A 16,373-nucleotide genomic window follows, 5' to 3' on the forward strand; every position below is an offset into this window, starting at 1 on the left:
CTTATCTTAGCCATGGGCTTCTAGATTGAAAATTTAAATGCCATTTTAGGAAAAGAATACCCAATTCTAAAGACCATTTTTGTAACACCTATAGCTTTTTGAAACTTGGTTACATTGAAGGACTCTCTGGGTCTTTGGGAATTTTGTTGGTGGCTTTACTGCTACCAAAGTGTGCATGTTTCCGTGTGTAGACGCACGCTCCATGCTTTATCAGGCCTTCCTTCCCTGCAGTGCTTCCTTACGCTTGTAGGAGAATCAACATGACTTTGGTGTCATTGTTGTCACATTCAAGTTCAGCCAGTCCTGGCTTCTATTTTGTATCCCGCGTTCCTGGGCTTGGGGGAGGGAGGTCCCCTTGATGTGTGAGCTGCAGAGTTTGCCTCGGTTTTGTCTGTGGCCAGGTGCTGTGAGGGGTGTTCTGAAGGTGGGGTCCCCTCCGAAGCCCGTGCCCGCGCCCAGCTCTGCTGGGGCTCGCCCGACCCACAGGCTGTGGTCTGCCCTCCGCACAGCAAGAACCAGTAGTACATCAAAATGTTTTTTATTTGAGACACAAAAATGCAAAATTGCTGAGATATCAAACGTCTCCCGACCGGCTACAATACTGCCACCATGTACAAAAGATCTGATGATAAATGTGCACACATGTAAAAATACAGTACGCATTACTATGTACAGTACATGTGCAAAATGTATGGCATTCAAACATGATACGGAATTGATTTCAGGGGTGCAAACAGCAAATACAAAGGCATCATGGTTTTCTTTTAAAAAACAACATAAAGGCAATACATGAATGGACCCCCCGATTGCCATAATTTTTTTGTTTATTAAGCTAGTGCTTTAGTAAGCGGGGCTCTGTAGGTTGGTATCTTTCTCCTTGTTTTCATAAAGTGAGATGCTAAGACATAATGTGACCATGAAAATAAGAAGAGAAACACCTATCACGCTGTGTTTCTATTGCAAGCAAGAGAAAAGGAAACTAATCTGCACTTAGGAAGAAACTCCGTATTACTACTAAATATGTATTATTCTTAAACCAACAAAACAAATCTATACTATTTTACATGAAAACAACAGAGAAATATCTACATCTTTGTGAAAATTATAACCTTAAATGGATAATACCTTTTTGGGACTGACTGTTGAGATCTCGTTAGTCTCAAATTTTAAATAAAAAGTGCCTCCTTTTGGCAAATACTTGGCAATGCCTTTGGTTCCTTTAAAGCAAGTTTGCATTACTCTTGGTTACTTGAGGTTAAGTACAAGTACTTTTGGTAGATACTAAACCCTCTCCTAAATGCTCCCTCCTCGTCCCCAGTCAGCAAGTTTCCTTACAGCAGACGTCGAGAGGTAATTGTTACGAGTCTCGGTGATTCTATGAACTTGGTTAAAGCTTTGTCTTAGTAGTTGGCACAAAGCTCTGTTGAACATGACTAGCTGTGCTGATTATCGCCAGTGACCTGTTTTGATTCCAGACGGCACCTCTGGTCTGAGATTGCCATCCTGCTGTCACAGAATGGTGACATTTCCCAGTCACGATTCACAGAGCGATGTGTTAGTGCAGAGGGGGAAGCGCTCTTTTGTAAACACGGGCAGCTGGGTGGCGCCCGGGCCTCGAATCTAAGATCGCGGCTTAGAAAGCCTCTGCGGGGACGCACATACTCCTCGGATACTGCGAGGAGGGGTGAATGGGGAGTACACAGGAGCCTCCTTGTGGTCCTGCAGGCAGAGTCACTTCACAAATGGAAAAGGTGGCCCGGACAGACCCGCGCGTCGGCAGGGTTGGAGACAAGGCAAAGAATGGCCGCGTCTTGTTATTTTCCAGTGGGGACTGCAGCCACTTAGAAGGTGAGCCGAAGCGCAGTTAGGATGCTCTCCAAGCACACAGACCTGCCCTCGGAAGCTGTGCTCCTCGATGGAGCTGCCCTTCCAGTTAATGCGCTTGGATCACCTGGGCTAATTCCGTGGCCTCCAGGGCAGTGGACAGTTCGGTAGTCTGCTCTGTTGCCAGGGGTCAGGAGTATGCATGTGTGAGGAGGGGTGACACAACATGGAGGGTTCTGTGTGGATCCGGAGCAATGGGCCGTCCCTATCTAAAGTGACTGCCGGCAGGAGCCAGTCTGGGGACGGGAGAGGGACTGTCCCACCACTTGTGGGGACAGCTGCATAGCTGGTTTCAGCCTGGGAATTCTGAACGGGCGCCAAAGAAAGCGAGGTGGCCTGGAATGATCTGGGGGGGAGGGCAGAGGAAGCCTGAGTCCACTGTGGTGACCAAACGGGTGACATGCTGCCGATACATCACTCGGGGCTGCACCGGACTGCCTTCCAAAATCGCACTTCCTAAAGTGTCAGTTACATGGATCACAGAACCGGGCAGTTTTTAAAAAAGGAAACTTAAATAAGATCTCTCTAGTATTATAAAAATAGTCCTATAAAACACAGAGTATCTGAGCAAGAAACCCCACGAATTGAGAATATATCTATGTACAAATATGTGGCCAATACTGTACAGTAGATTGCACAATTCAGGAAGAACGCTAGCACGTGAACCCCCAGCAACACGCCGGAGGGGCCTCCCTAGACACATGCTGCTGAAATCTACAAGGTAACCCCAGGCCCCTAGACTCGCAAAGCCCGGAGAAGCTCTGGGCTTCCCATGCATCCCACCCCAGAGGACATGAGCCGGTACCTGCATACCCTGGAGAGGCGAGCTTGATGCAGCGGTGCTTCGGGAATATTCAGGGAAGTCAGACTGGATGGGAGAGAGCGCACGTCCAGGAGCTGGTTCTTTCCTTGGCAATATGATGTTCTGCAAGACGACGGACCACACTCCCACGTCTACGCTACACGCACGCATCCCGCCGGCCTGCCCTGTGCTTTATGGCTGTGATGATAAAGATAGTCCTCTGTGGTGCACACCTTTCCCGCCGCTTACCCTGTGTACAGCGAGTCAGGTCGTCAGAGGGGCCTCGATGACAGCATCGTCTTTGGTCACGTCACCTGCTGCACACGTCTGCGTCCTCACGCTAACCTCGAACACGGAGCTGGGACCCTGGGCGGCGGCCTCCCTGCCACGCATGCCCGGCCTGCCGCCCAAGCCAGGACGGGAGGGCCCGGTGGAATGGTACGAGTGGGGGGCTGGTGGAGTTCGGGTTGGGAGGCTCCTCGCCCTCCCTTTCGAGGAAGCCCCGTACGTAAGGGTTTGAAACCCATGTGTGAAGTGGGTACTTCAGCAATTCCTAGTCAAAAGCAAGCAGGCTAGTGGGCTGGCATTCTCTGCACTCAAGTGTGTATTTTTGGACAGCACCCTTCCTGTGGCACGTTTCAGACCTTGTTTTGAAAAAGCAACGGGAGAGCCGAGGGTGAGGAAAGCATCCAGGTGCATAACTCAGGCTGGTGGAAATACAAAGTCCGTGAGAGTCAACAGCACTAGCTGGTCACTTGCCTCCTATGAGTCCACGTGTGGAGGAGGTAAGCCCCAGACAAAAACCCACAGCCAAGACCACCCCTAGACAAGTACCTGCCCGAGTAGACAGCCCTGTCCTCAGAGACAGGCCCTTCTGGAGGGGACGGATTGGGGCCGCCCGTCCCACCCAGGGTGACACACTCTCTTGGCCTGGCTCACACGGCGGTGTTGTGCTGAACCAGGTTACTGGATTCCAGGCGTGGGATTACCAGTTTCTAAACGTTTAAACTACTCCCTCAGACCACAGTGAGCATAACCGCTTCTGCCCTGAACCCTTCCGAAGTCTTTCAAGTGGGAAATGCCAGTTAACAGAGGGCTCCAGTGTTCTGGGCGGCTGAATACTGGAAAAACAAACTTTCCTTACATGGAGTAAAATCTACAAACCAAGATAAAGATATGAAATAAGATCAGCTCTTAGGCAAAGCACAAACCCAGGTGATGCCCAAATTCTTTCCGAATAATGGGTCAGGTTGGCTCTTGCATGTCACTGTGGGAATATCACCATCTAAGGACCCAGAGAAAGCAACCTGACCCTCGGGTTTACACAAATTGGGGTGTAGAGCGTGATAATATTATTTAACAAACACCCTCACACTTTTTCATAGATTTTTTCTTTCAGTTATTTACATTTTGTCATATCCTTAAATGACTAGCCTGAAATAAGTCTGGAAATCCTGTGATAGTTGGCATTTTAGAAAATTCTTAAGAAACTACTCAGCAAATGTGTGATAACTTTTCTATATAAAACAACGACTAGTAAAACCTCCAGTTTTTCTATCTTCGGCTTGGTAATCTAGTGAGAGCTCGCGTATATCATCCAGTTACAAGCCTGAAAAATGACCGTCTGGGAAAACGGCTGAGAAGAGGCGGCCAGAGCTGGGGCCCGGCAGCCAGCCCACTGAGAGTCTCACCCGGAGCCCCTGCAAGAATGTTCGGGGCTCCTGGCACACTTCTCCTCTGCCCTCTCTTTGCAACTCAACAGCTCAGAAGGGTATTTTACACTAAAGCCTTCCTTGGTTCTTTGAGATGGGTCTGGTTACCTGAAATCAGTCAGCATTTCTTTAAATATGTTAATACACATGGCTCAAGTACTCTAGAAATAGTTGAGTTACTAAAACAAGTAGGACCACTGGATACCCAATTCCTTACCCCAATGTAGGCTGTACATATCACAATGTCAGAGTGTACATACAAATGTCTAATATACACATTAAAATCCATCTAATCAACCGCGAGGGTCGCTAATAGAATTTTCAGTGTTATCAGTATACGTGGACTTTGTACAGTGGATGGTTTAAGACAGTATTTTGGAGACATCAGGTGACAGTGAAAGATCTTCCACTTCAATTTCAATGTGGAAAGCTCCGGTAGGATCCCCCAAACCTCAAACTAGGACCCAGAAACACGATGTCGGTTTCTGAACGGAAGCAGAAGTCTGCAGCTGCAAGCTGTCTGGGAACGGGCGGGCACCCTCCACGGCCTCCGCCGCCCGGGGCCGGGATCCGGCCTGTTCTAGGACAGACCGCATGCAGGGGCCGCTCACCTGCCGCCACGGGCGCTCTCATGGGAGTGGAGCTATCTGTCTTGTAGGTGGGGTCTCAAGGTGACCGCAGAGGCGTAACTGTAGTTCGGTTGATGACCAGAGCATCCTCGTGTCGCGCTCCTGCACACGTCACTCTTCTGTATGTCTTTATTCATTCTTTGCCAAAGTCTGGAGAAACAGGTGAGTCTTCTTTGACCAGTGATTTTTCAGAAGGCCCTGTGCTATGTTAAGTTGTAGAAATTCACTGCTGAGCGCAGTGAAATGTTTTCACACTCGGTTTCCAGGCTGTGACCATCCATCCCTTCTTCCTGTGACAACGTATTGTAATTGCAACAATGCAACTATGGATCTGTCTCTAAAAACGGACCTTTGAGAATGATCTTCATCTTCTTAAACGTCATGGACTCGAAGGACAATCTGTGACGTTAGTCCCACGGCAAGGGCAGGTCCTGTGGATCTAGAAAGTCAGCGGAGAACATGCTGGGAGCGGGCGTGCTGAGGGGAGTGAGTCCTGACGTGTTAGGCATGGTAATGTCCAGCCACTCCATGTTGTCCAAGTTTGAGTCCGAAAGGTCAAGTGACAGACATGGGGTGCTGGCAGCAAACTGGGCCTCTGAAGTCTCCATGGGGGAGTGTGAGTGGTCCAGCACACTTGAGTGACTCAGCAGATCGTTCTGGAGGTCCTCGATCAGAGAGAAGGGCTCCCTGTCGTCACTGCTGCTTTGTAGTGGAGCAATTTCGTTGGCCGAAGGTAAAGTTCCATCCAAGAAAGCTTCTAGCTGGTTCTCTAAGCTGGCAGATAAACTGCTCATGGGTTCTAAGGAGATGGGTGGTGCCATCTGGACTTGGGGTGGTGGCCGGGACACCACTGTATTGACTGGCATTGTGGTGATGCTGGCTGTCACTGGTCTCATTTTGGAAATAGGTGAAGGCTCTTCTTTGATAGGGAGGGAAATCTCTGTGCAAAATAATGGAAGTGATCAGTAAGGAATGATTTACTACTCTTGAAACATTTCTATCAATTACCAGGACAGTTGTTTAACTATTTTGTGGGGACTTAGACATAGACCATCGTAGGGGTAGGAGGAAGAAAATGCTGTTGGTCAGGTATGCTCCTTGGTAACCTAGAGGGTGATGGCTCATTTTAGTTGAACAATCATTTAAATTTATAACATTCTGATATGCTATATTTTTTAGTAAGAGTGGTAAGCATCACACGCAGTTATGTGCCACTAGGTAGGAGTCGGTGGATTTGAGTATTTGATCTTTGGGTCCTTGTTCTCAGTTACTTCAGGCTTCAGAAAGGTTACCATGGATCTGCCATCACTGTGGTCGCCACCCTTAAAGTCAAAAGGTATGTCCCGTTTGTGCAGACACGAAGTACATTCTGAATATCATGACAGATCTAATTATATTCTTTTTCCTATTACTGTTACAGTTGAACTGTGTGCCCAGTTCAGCCATACATGTTCTGCATAAAGTTCTACAGAGATACAAAGCCATCTTATTTTATCCCCGACTTAAAGATAGCCACAGCTCCTCTGACCTTCTTTACCTTATTTTTCTGACCATTTTGTCTTGTTTTCTGAGTTTACCTAAAATGGTAAAGATCTGGCAGATGTATTAATGAGCACTAATGATGAGTTCTTCCTTGCCAGATCAAGTAGAAAGTGAATGCACCATCTGCTCTAGATACCAGCGTTCATTTAGATACATTTATTTGGATAAAGTTTCTTTTTTACTTTCTTATGGGTATTTCATTGGTTTCATTTCTATGCAAATATGGGAGGAGAAATGGATCTGCTAAGAGTTGTGGGAACTCAGTGACTGGGATGCAGAAACACTCTGACTCCTACGAGTGAGTTGTCGACCGTGTGGACTGACCATGTGCACTGTGTCGACCGTGTGGACTGATTCTTCTCCCTGCGTGCGTCTTGAGTATAGTTTGTTATTTCCTGTAGTCAGCTCTAGAATTGTTCTGAAAGCTGACAGTGCTAGGTAACCAGTCTCAGAATCAACTCTTTAAATCTCTGTTTTCATTATCATTGGTATTAGTTCACAATAATATAACGTCCTCATTGGATACTTGGCCATTAAAAAAAAACTCCTTATAGAAAATAACTCACTTGATGACTTTGTCACATTTTAATTTCTTAAGTTTAGGTTGTAAAAATTACTCCCTTTAATCAATGAGAAAGTCTTTATTTTCACCAGGTTTGGCAAAATGCATTTAAAAAAAAACAAAACCTTAAAATCAGGCCGTGAAACATTTACTTCCATAGCATAGATATATCATAAGTTATTTTGCGAGGCCAGTGTAGTTCTTAGAAAAAAAACTATCTGCACGTGTAGAGCTATAATTAAACATCAAGAATTTCCTTGTGTCTTCAAAACCAAATAGTACCTGCTATGAACGGAGAAATTTTGACCATTGTTTAAAAATCTAAATAAAACTCCTTTCATCAAGGTAACTTAAGAATACTTTATTCCAAAACAGAGTTTTCAATTTTAAAATACTGATTTTTATACTTATTTTGAAAGATACTTTTGCTGAGGTAGAGATATCCTTGATTTTGTGTGTGTGTGTGGTTAATATTCTTTATCCCTTTTTAAGATGATACACTATAAAGTCTAAGATTTTCAATTACATGTAGAAAGTGCTTTAAAACTGCCTTTAAATTTTCACCAAGCTACTAGGGCCTGTGCTACGTAACGTGGTTGTTACAACATTAGTGTGTGCAGCCGAGTGCTTTTATCCCCTCACAATCACCTATGTATGGGACAGGTTTTGAAGTTTTTCAAAGTGGAATTTAAATTTGGCTCTACTTGGCTATTTTGAGATGGTGTGTTGTTTTCAGCAGGCATAGATCTATGGAAAAAATCTAACATTATGTTATTGTTTTAAGCTGAAACAGTGACTTTTCCTCCATTTATAAGTTGTTTTAATGTCCTAATTGAACATATTGAAAACAGTAAACTTGGTTGGAATTAGACTACGTTTCTCACTACTCCAAGATAGCCTGTGAACTCTAAAGGAAAATGTTCATACACTTGTCATAAAAGGTTACTCAGGGTGTGATGTGACTTGTGACCTACCTCCACTCTTAATGAGGATATCAAAGAGGTCGTCCATCTGCTGGCTGTGTGCATTGGAAATCTACAACAAAGGAGAATAGAGATTAGCCTTCTTTCCTACAGGCGTGGAAAGAGTATCTAATTGGGAGCTCTGAGCAACCTTACAGAACATCTAGTGCTACTCTATCATTTGATAATTTTGAGAACACTGAGGTCACCAGAGACATTAAGCCGTTTACCCAGTGTGTCACAGCTGATGAGCTGACAGCAAGAATGGGGCCAATAACATAGATCAGCTGACCTGTACATTTCCCTTTTTACCACTGCATTTTGAGAGGCTGCTAATACTTGTTTTTAAAAATACTTTATTCATTTGCATGTAGGTAAAAATGTAAGGTATGTATAAAGGTGATCATACTGTATTTTTTCAGCTTTCCTGAGAGTTAGCTGACCTCCAATCAACTACACTTATGTAGAGGGCTCAGTCTGTTAAGCTTTGACATCTGTATACACCCGTAATACTGTCAACAAAATCAAGGTAGCAAACCTACCCATTGCCTTGCAAGTTTCCTCCCTGGCCTTTTGTCATAGTTCTCTCATCTCCAGACAACCCAGTGATGGCCTTTTTTGATGATAGAGGACTTTACATTTCCTTGAGTTTTATAGCAACGAATCCATACAGTATGTGTATTTTTGGTAGTGGAGGAGGCTTCTTTCATTTAACATAGTAATTCTGAGATTTATCCATGTTGGAGAGGAGACCTTAGGAATATTTTTATTGCTCAGGAGGTTTGTTTTGGTTGTTTCCATTTTTTGGCTGTTAGAAAGATGCTGTGGACATTTGTTACAAATCTCTGTACTGGGTAAATATCAAGGAGGGGCATGCTGGAATCATAGGGTAGCTATTAAGAAATGGTGGTTTTGCAAAGTGATCATATTTTTCCATTTCCACCAGCAATGTATGGTATTTCCAGTCGCTCCACATTCTCGTCAACACTTGGTATGGTCAGTCATTTTAATTTTAGGCATCTGCTAGGTGTGTAGTGGTATTGCACTGTGGTTTCAATGTGCATTTTCCTAATGATGCATAATGTTGAACATCTTTTCATGTGCTTGTTTGCCATCTGTGTATCTTTTTTTGGTGAAGTATCTGTTCTAATCGTTTGCCTACTCCAGACTTAGGCATACTGTTTGTTTGCATGCTGTATCTTTTTCCAATTACTTACTTTCAACATGTGTCTTTGTATTTAAAGTATGTTTCTTCAAACCAAGAAACAGAGTCTTAGCTATAGAGAACAAACTGGTGATCACCACAAGAGGGGGTGGGTGGGGTGATGGCTGAAATAGGCAATGGGGATGAAGGAATGCACTTGTTGTGATGAGCACAGGGTGATGTATGGAAGTGCTGAATCACTATGTTGTGCATCTGAAACTAATACTACATTGCGTGTTAACTGGAATTTAAATAAAAACTTAAAAAATACAAATTTATATCAACTAGGGGCGCCTGGGTGGCTCAGTTAAGCATCTGCCTTCAGCTCAGGTCATGATCTCAGGGTCCTGGGTTCGAGCCCCGCATCAGACTCCCTGCTCAGCGGCGAGTTTGCTTCTCCTTCTCCCTCGGTGATTGCTTTTGCACTCTCTCAAATAAACAGATAAATAAAATCTTTAAAAAATTTGTATCAGTGGAAAAAAAAAAGTATGACTCTTATAGGTGCATGCATTAGTTCTCTATTGTATTACACATTAACGAGTTTAGTGGCTTAAGAGTTATTTTCTCAGTTTCTGTGGGTCAGGAATTTAGCAGTAGTTTAGATGGGTAGTTCTGGCTTGGCGTCTTTCATGGGGATGTAGACAAGATGTGGACAAGGCTATAGCCATCCATCTTCAGGCTTCGCTGGAGAATGTCCTTACGGAGACAGCTCATTACATGACTGGCCAATTGGTCCTGGTTATTGATGGGAGGCCTCAGTTTCCCTTCACATGGGCCTCTCCAGGGTGCTGCAGGACGGTCCCCGTGGTATGACAGCTGCCCTTCTCCAGAGCCAGCATCCAAGAAAGAGCAAGGCAGGAGAGGCATGCCGCTTATGAACTAGTATCAGAAGTCCAACACCATCACTTTTGCCCATTCTATTATAAGTGAGTCACTCAGTCCAGCTTAGGGAGGAACTGCAGACATCTTAAAATAGAGTTAGTTGAATCTGTTTTTAGTCATTCTGATAATTTCTGCATTTTAATTGTATCGTTTACTCCACTGGCATGTCTTGTGCAATCAGTGATAGGGTTAAGTTTGGGTTTACCATTTTGTTTTGATTTGCCCTGTTGTTCCTCCTAAGGTTCTTGTCCTTTAAGCAAGTAAGTAAGTAAATAAATATATATATTCATTTGATTTATTTTTGGAATTCTAACAATCTTTCTGTTTTAAAGAAGCTGTACTACTTTAGTTGCTACTGTAGGCACACAATATACATCCTTAATTTTTCATAGGTTATTTCATGTTGTACCATTGTGTATAAAATATAAAACCCCTGTAAACATAAAGATCCACTTCTTCCATCTTTTATTAGGTATTTTATTTTTTACAGTATAGGTTTTTGGTGATGAATTCTTATTTTTTCTTTATCGGAAAATATCTTTAGTTCACTTTCATTCTTTTTTTTTTTTTTTAAGATTTTATTTATCTATTTGAGAGAGAGAATGAGAGAGAGAGAGCATGAGAGAGGGGAGGGTCAGAGGGAGAAGCAGACTCCCTGCTGAGCAGGGAGCCTGATGTGGGACTCGATCCCGGGACTCCAGGATCATGACCTGAGCCGAAGGCAGTCGCTTAACCAACTGAGCCACCCAGGCGCCCAGTTCACTTTCATTCTTAAAGGACATTTTTACTTGATAGAGAATGCTGGTGTGACAGTCTCTTCCTCCCTACTAAGAATTTTAAAGACATTGTTCCACTGTTTTCTGACTTTAGTTTCTGATGAAAAGTCAATCATAAAACAAATTGTTGTTATCCTGTGTGCATTGTGTTGCTTTTCTCTTGATGCTTTCAAGATCTGCTCTTTCTTTAATATTTGGCTTTCAATAATTTGACTATGATATGACTAGGCCTTCTGTTTCTCCTGCTTGGTGTTCACTGAGCAACTCAAAGTTATAAACTTGTCTTTCATGACATCTGTGAAAAATCTGACCATTATTTCTTAGAATATTTTACCTGCCTCATTCTCTTCTCAGAGTCCTATCATAACCATCTTAGACTATTCGATATTAAATAACATGTCTCTGAGGTTCTCTTCTCCTTAAAAAAATCTTTTCTTTGTTATTCAGAGTGGATAAATTCTATTGATTTACAAGTTCACTAACTTTTTACCTTTTACCTATCTTTTTACCTTTTTCACTGTCCTCTCCATTTTGTGAAGACCATCTATAATTTTTTTTATTTTAGAGATTTTTATTATTTCCATCTCATTAAAAAAATCATTCCTCATTTCTATATTTGCTATTTTTCATTCATTATGAAATCTATTTTCCTTTACATCATTGATAATTATAATAGTTGTTTTAAAATCCTTATCTGCAGGTTCTAACACCTGGATTAGCTGGAGTTGGTCTTGGCTGACTGCCTTTTGCCCTTGAGATAGGGTTGCATTTTCTTCCTTATTTGCACATTGCATGTTATGAATGGCTATTATGAATATCAAATTGTGAAGCCTCTGCATTCTGTTATTTTTCTCAGATGAGTGGTTTCTTTTGTTTTAGCAGGCAATTAACTTGGTTGGACTTGACCTTCAAAATGTTTCTTAGGCAGAAGTTCCAAGCACAGCTCCCATCTTTTATCTTTAGCTCAGCTTCTATGACCACTCAATGCCTCTGTGGCTTAGGGGGTTAGCTGGAGATGTGGACAGACAGGATTTGGGGATCTCCCCTCTAGTTCTTTCCCTTTCTGGGTTGCTCTCAACTAGGCTCTCTGACTTCCTGGGGCATAAAGGCTATGGTTTTTCTACCAGTAACTTTCCCACTTAGCTTGACCCCCGAGTAAAAGCAGCATAAAGAGGGAACTCGTGCTGTCTGTCGGCCTTCCTCTGAGTGTGGACTCCTCACCAGACTGTGACTGCATCTATTCATTCTTCAATGCCTTCGTGTTACTGCCAGGCCGTACAGCTGTTACCTGTGGAAGACTGCCTCTGCCAATAGTGGAATTGGAAGTCTGAGTAAAGGTATTTGAAAAACCTCAGGATGCTCGGAGTTTGATGCTTAATGGGGTATAAAGAATATCAGACACTGATGTAGAGCTGGGCTCCCTCAGTCTATAAACATGAACCAGAGACGGATAAATGGCAGGGATTCCGACCAGCTGTCTTAGGTTAAAGTGAAGTAATCATTCTTTGTCGTTGTTACACGTATCAAGTGAGCAGGCTATATTGACCTAGACATGAGCACCAGGTTAGGAAGGATGAGTGCTACCTCTTCATTCTCTTAAAAACTGCAGCTTAAGCTCTTTGCCTTTCACTCACCTCTGTCCCTCGGTGAGGAGAACAGACATCACTTGTTAATGTGCCAACGGGGGAGGCCGGTCTAGTCCAGCAACATCTGTCCCCATTCTTTGTGTAAATGTTGACAACTATTTCTGAAATGTGGTTTTTCCCTCACAGAGAAGAGCCCCTGCTGAGGACGGAACTGAAGAGACCTTTTGCAACTCCCACGGTTCTGCTCCTTTGGTGTGAAGCGCATGGCAACCGTCTACTCCCTCAGGGAGGCAGTCCGCCCTAAACCCCCCTGCACTGCCTTTGTGAGTGCGCCCAACCGGACACTGCTGCCTGGTCCCGAGCACTTGCTGCGGCTGCTCATCGAGGCAACCAGGTAGGTCAGGATGACACTCACTCCCTGGTTGAGGGCAGTGGCTTGGTTGGTGCCTGCTGCAAAAAGTGTTGACAGCTCTTGGTGGCGTGTGACGCATCAGGCCACATCGAGTCACCCCACAGAACGTGGCGGCCAGGGGCGCCGGCACAGCTAGGCTGACAGCCCTGCTATTTGCTGCGATACTAAACAGTCTTACTCTGACCTGCTCTAGCTTGTCATCTACTTTCAGTACCCCCAGAGTGGGATGAGGCTCACCCATTGCATCCTCTGTGTGTCAGGGGTTCTTTCTTGAAACTTACCTGAGTTTCAGTTTAGATGGGTAGGGAGACCAGGGGAAAGGTTTAGGGTAAGGTATGACAAGGTTACTGTTGTTGGGCACCCACCATAGGCCAGATGCCTTTACAGACAAGAGCTCTATTCCCATCTCTTGGAATAGGGAGCAACAAGGCCGGCTCAGAGGACAGGTAAGCACCTTGCGCACCTTGTGTATCAGTACATAGTGAAGTCAGGAGCACTGCAGGCCTGTCTCCTTCAGAGTGCATTTGCTCAACATACTAGCAAAGTTGCCTGCGTGAGCTGGTGTGCTGGAGCAGGGGGTGCTGCGGATGAGAGTGAGATGAAGCAGGACAAGGCAGGTGTAGGTGCTGAGCTGTCTTGATGGCCAGCCAGGTGCAAGGTCAGTTTTATGCCACCCTGACAAATGGTGGCTTTAGAAAAGAGGGACCTGCAGAGGACTTCTGGGAAGATGGTGGAGTAGGAGGATCCTAAGCTCACCTGGTCCCACGGCCACACCTAGATAACAGCTACATCAGTGCAACTATGAAAATGACCTGAAGACTGGCACCACACACTTTCCACAGTTAATGATAGAGAGGGGGATACATGGAGAAGAGCAGGAGAGCCAGAGATGCAGTAGGGATGGTGCGACTAGCCACAAATGAGGAGGATACCACAAGCACAGAGAAGGGAGCGGACCCTCCATCAGGCACTCCGGCCATGGGGGACCTGAACTGAGAAGCTTTGGAAACCAATGGGGCTTAACTCTGGGTACTTTAAAAATCAGTGGGCTTAGCTCTGGGAGAGCTGGATGGTAATAGGAAACTGAGTCCCACCCTTCAAGACCTAGCCAAACAAACAACCCCGCTGAGATGCAGCAGTTTGAAAAGCACCTGGGATATAAGGGAAGATTTATTTACTAATCATGTGTTGGAGAGGCAGTGGTCTTTGGGAGACTTTGGCAAGAGTGAAAGAGCTGGGGGACACCGGTGGGGGGGGCACCATTCCTCCTCTGCCTGAGCCTAGACTCCTGACACTTGCAGGAACCAGTGCAAACACCCTCCACCTACCTTGCTAATAACCACACCCTGCTGTGTGTTCTCCTGGGCACTCACACCATCCAACCTGCCTTACTTTAAGCAGCCTTGGTGGGGACCGGCTCCACTCCAAAGTGACTCCTGCCCTGGGCAGAGGGGAGGATCACCACACACACTGATTCTACTGGAGCCCCAGCAGCGGGCTTGGAGCAGACATCTGATCTGACTGCTGACCCACCAACAAAAGGCTCTCGGAGACAAGGCAGGGAGAGTGCCCTGCCGGTTGGTCCAAACGTAGCCCTGGCAAACGGGCTGAAGGCAGGGATCTGGTCTCATCCAACTACAAGACCAAGGCAGCACAGAGACCAAACCCTGCCACAACAGGCAAAGTGGGTCACTGTAGCCAACTGGACTGAAGGCAAACACGGCTCAGCCAGAACAGTAGTAGGGTGCATGCAACACACGTCAGAGACACCCCTGAAGCTGCTACTTCTGGTGAGCAGGACACATGGTACTACAGGGCACTACGGGACCTCTTCTTCATGAGGTCACTGCTTTCAAGAGCAGGAGATGTAGCTGACTTTCCTAGTATGTAGAAACAAACAGATTTAGACAAAATGAGGAGACAGAGGAATGTATCCCCAAATATAAAAAAGAACCAGAGATGAAGAACTCAATAAATGAAATTAAAAATCTACAAGAGTGAATCAACCATAGATGAGAGGAAGCAGAAGGATCAGTCAGCTGGAAGACAGAGTAATGGAAAGCAACCACGCTGAACAACAATGAAATAAGAAAAGGAAATGAGAACAGGTGAAGGGAACTCAGCAACACCATTAAGCGTAACAATATTCACATTATCAGGATCCCAGAAGGAGAGAAGAGAAAAAAGGGAGCACAAAACTTATCTAAAGAAGTAATAGCTAAAAACTTCCTTAATCTGGGGAAGGAAACAGACATACAAATCTAGGAGGCACAGTGAGCCCCAAAGAAGATAAACCCAAGAAGGTCCATGCTAAGACACATAATAATTAAAACGGCAAAAGGCAGTGATAGAGTTTTGAAAGCACCAAGAGAAAACCACCATGTGCAAAGGAAACCCCATATGGCTATCAGCTCATTTTTCAGCATAAACCTTACAGGCCAGAAGGGAGTGGTATGATATATTCAAAGTGCTAAATGGAAAAAAACCTCCAAGAATACTCTACCCAGCAAGGATATCATTCAGAGTTGAAGGAGAGAAAAACAGTTTCCCAAACAAAACGTAAAGGACTTCAACACCACTAAACCAGATTTACAAGAAACATTAAAGGGAATTCTTTGGAAAGAAAGGGCCATCATTAGGAGGAAGAAAATTAGGAAAGGAAAAAATTTCACAGGTAAATATAAACATAATAAAAGTAGTAGATTAATCATATAAAACCCAGTATGAAGGTTAAAGCACAAAAGCAGTAAAATCAATTATACCTATAAAAATCAGTCAAGGGATTCACAAAATAAAAGGATGTAAAGTATGACATCATATACATAAAATGTGCAGGGGGGAAGGAGTAAAAACTTTTAGTGCTTTTAGAATGGGGGCAAACTTAAACGACCATCAACTTAATATATATTTGCTATATGCATAGGATGTTATCTGTCAACGTAATGGTAATCACAAATCAAAAACTGGTAATAGATATGCAAAAAAGAAAGAGAAAGGAATCCAAGGATATCACTCAAGAAAGACATCAAACCACCAGGAAAGAGGGCAAGACAGGAAAGGAACAGGGAAAAAATACAAAACCAACCATAAAACAAGTAACAAAATGGAAATAGGTCCATACCCATCAATAATTAGTTTGAATGTAAATGGACGAAGTGTTCCAATCAAAAGACACAGGGTGACTGAATGGATACAAAAAGCAACATCCATCTATATGCTGCCTACAGGAGACTCACTTCAGACCTAAAGACACATGCAGATTGCAAGTGAAGGGATGAAAAAGCATTTACCATGCAAATGGAAGTGAACAGAAAGCTGGCATAGCAATACTTATTCTATCAGACAAAACAGACTTTAAGACAAAGGACACTACATAATGATAAAGGGAACAATCGAATAAGGGGATATAGCAGTTGTACA

General features: G+C 44.2%; 1 protein-coding gene across 11 annotated transcripts in view; it reads right to left on the reverse strand.

Annotated features, from left to right (window-relative positions):
- Positions 1-522: 522 nt before the first annotated feature.
- Positions 523-16,373, reverse strand: part of MRTFB (myocardin related transcription factor B) — a 276,619-nt gene continuing 260,768 nt past the window's right edge. For all 11 annotated transcript variants that reach the window (XM_073899477.1, XM_073899476.1, XM_073899478.1 and 8 more), the window contains 2 exons: positions 8,106-8,166; positions 523-5,967 (listed from right to left, as the gene is read on the reverse strand). In XM_073899477.1, the coding sequence (XP_073755578.1) occupies positions 5,435-5,967; positions 8,106-8,166 (594 nt within the window). In that variant the 3' untranslated portion in view covers positions 523-5,434. The remainder of the gene's footprint in view (positions 5,968-8,105; positions 8,167-16,373) is intronic.

This window comes from Callorhinus ursinus, unplaced genomic scaffold, assembly GCF_003265705.2.
Source record: "Callorhinus ursinus isolate GAN/ISIS: 27379988/994484 unplaced genomic scaffold, GSC_fseal_2.0 scaffold13, whole genome shotgun sequence".
Classification (NCBI taxonomy): Eukaryota; Metazoa; Chordata; class Mammalia; order Carnivora; family Otariidae; genus Callorhinus; species Callorhinus ursinus.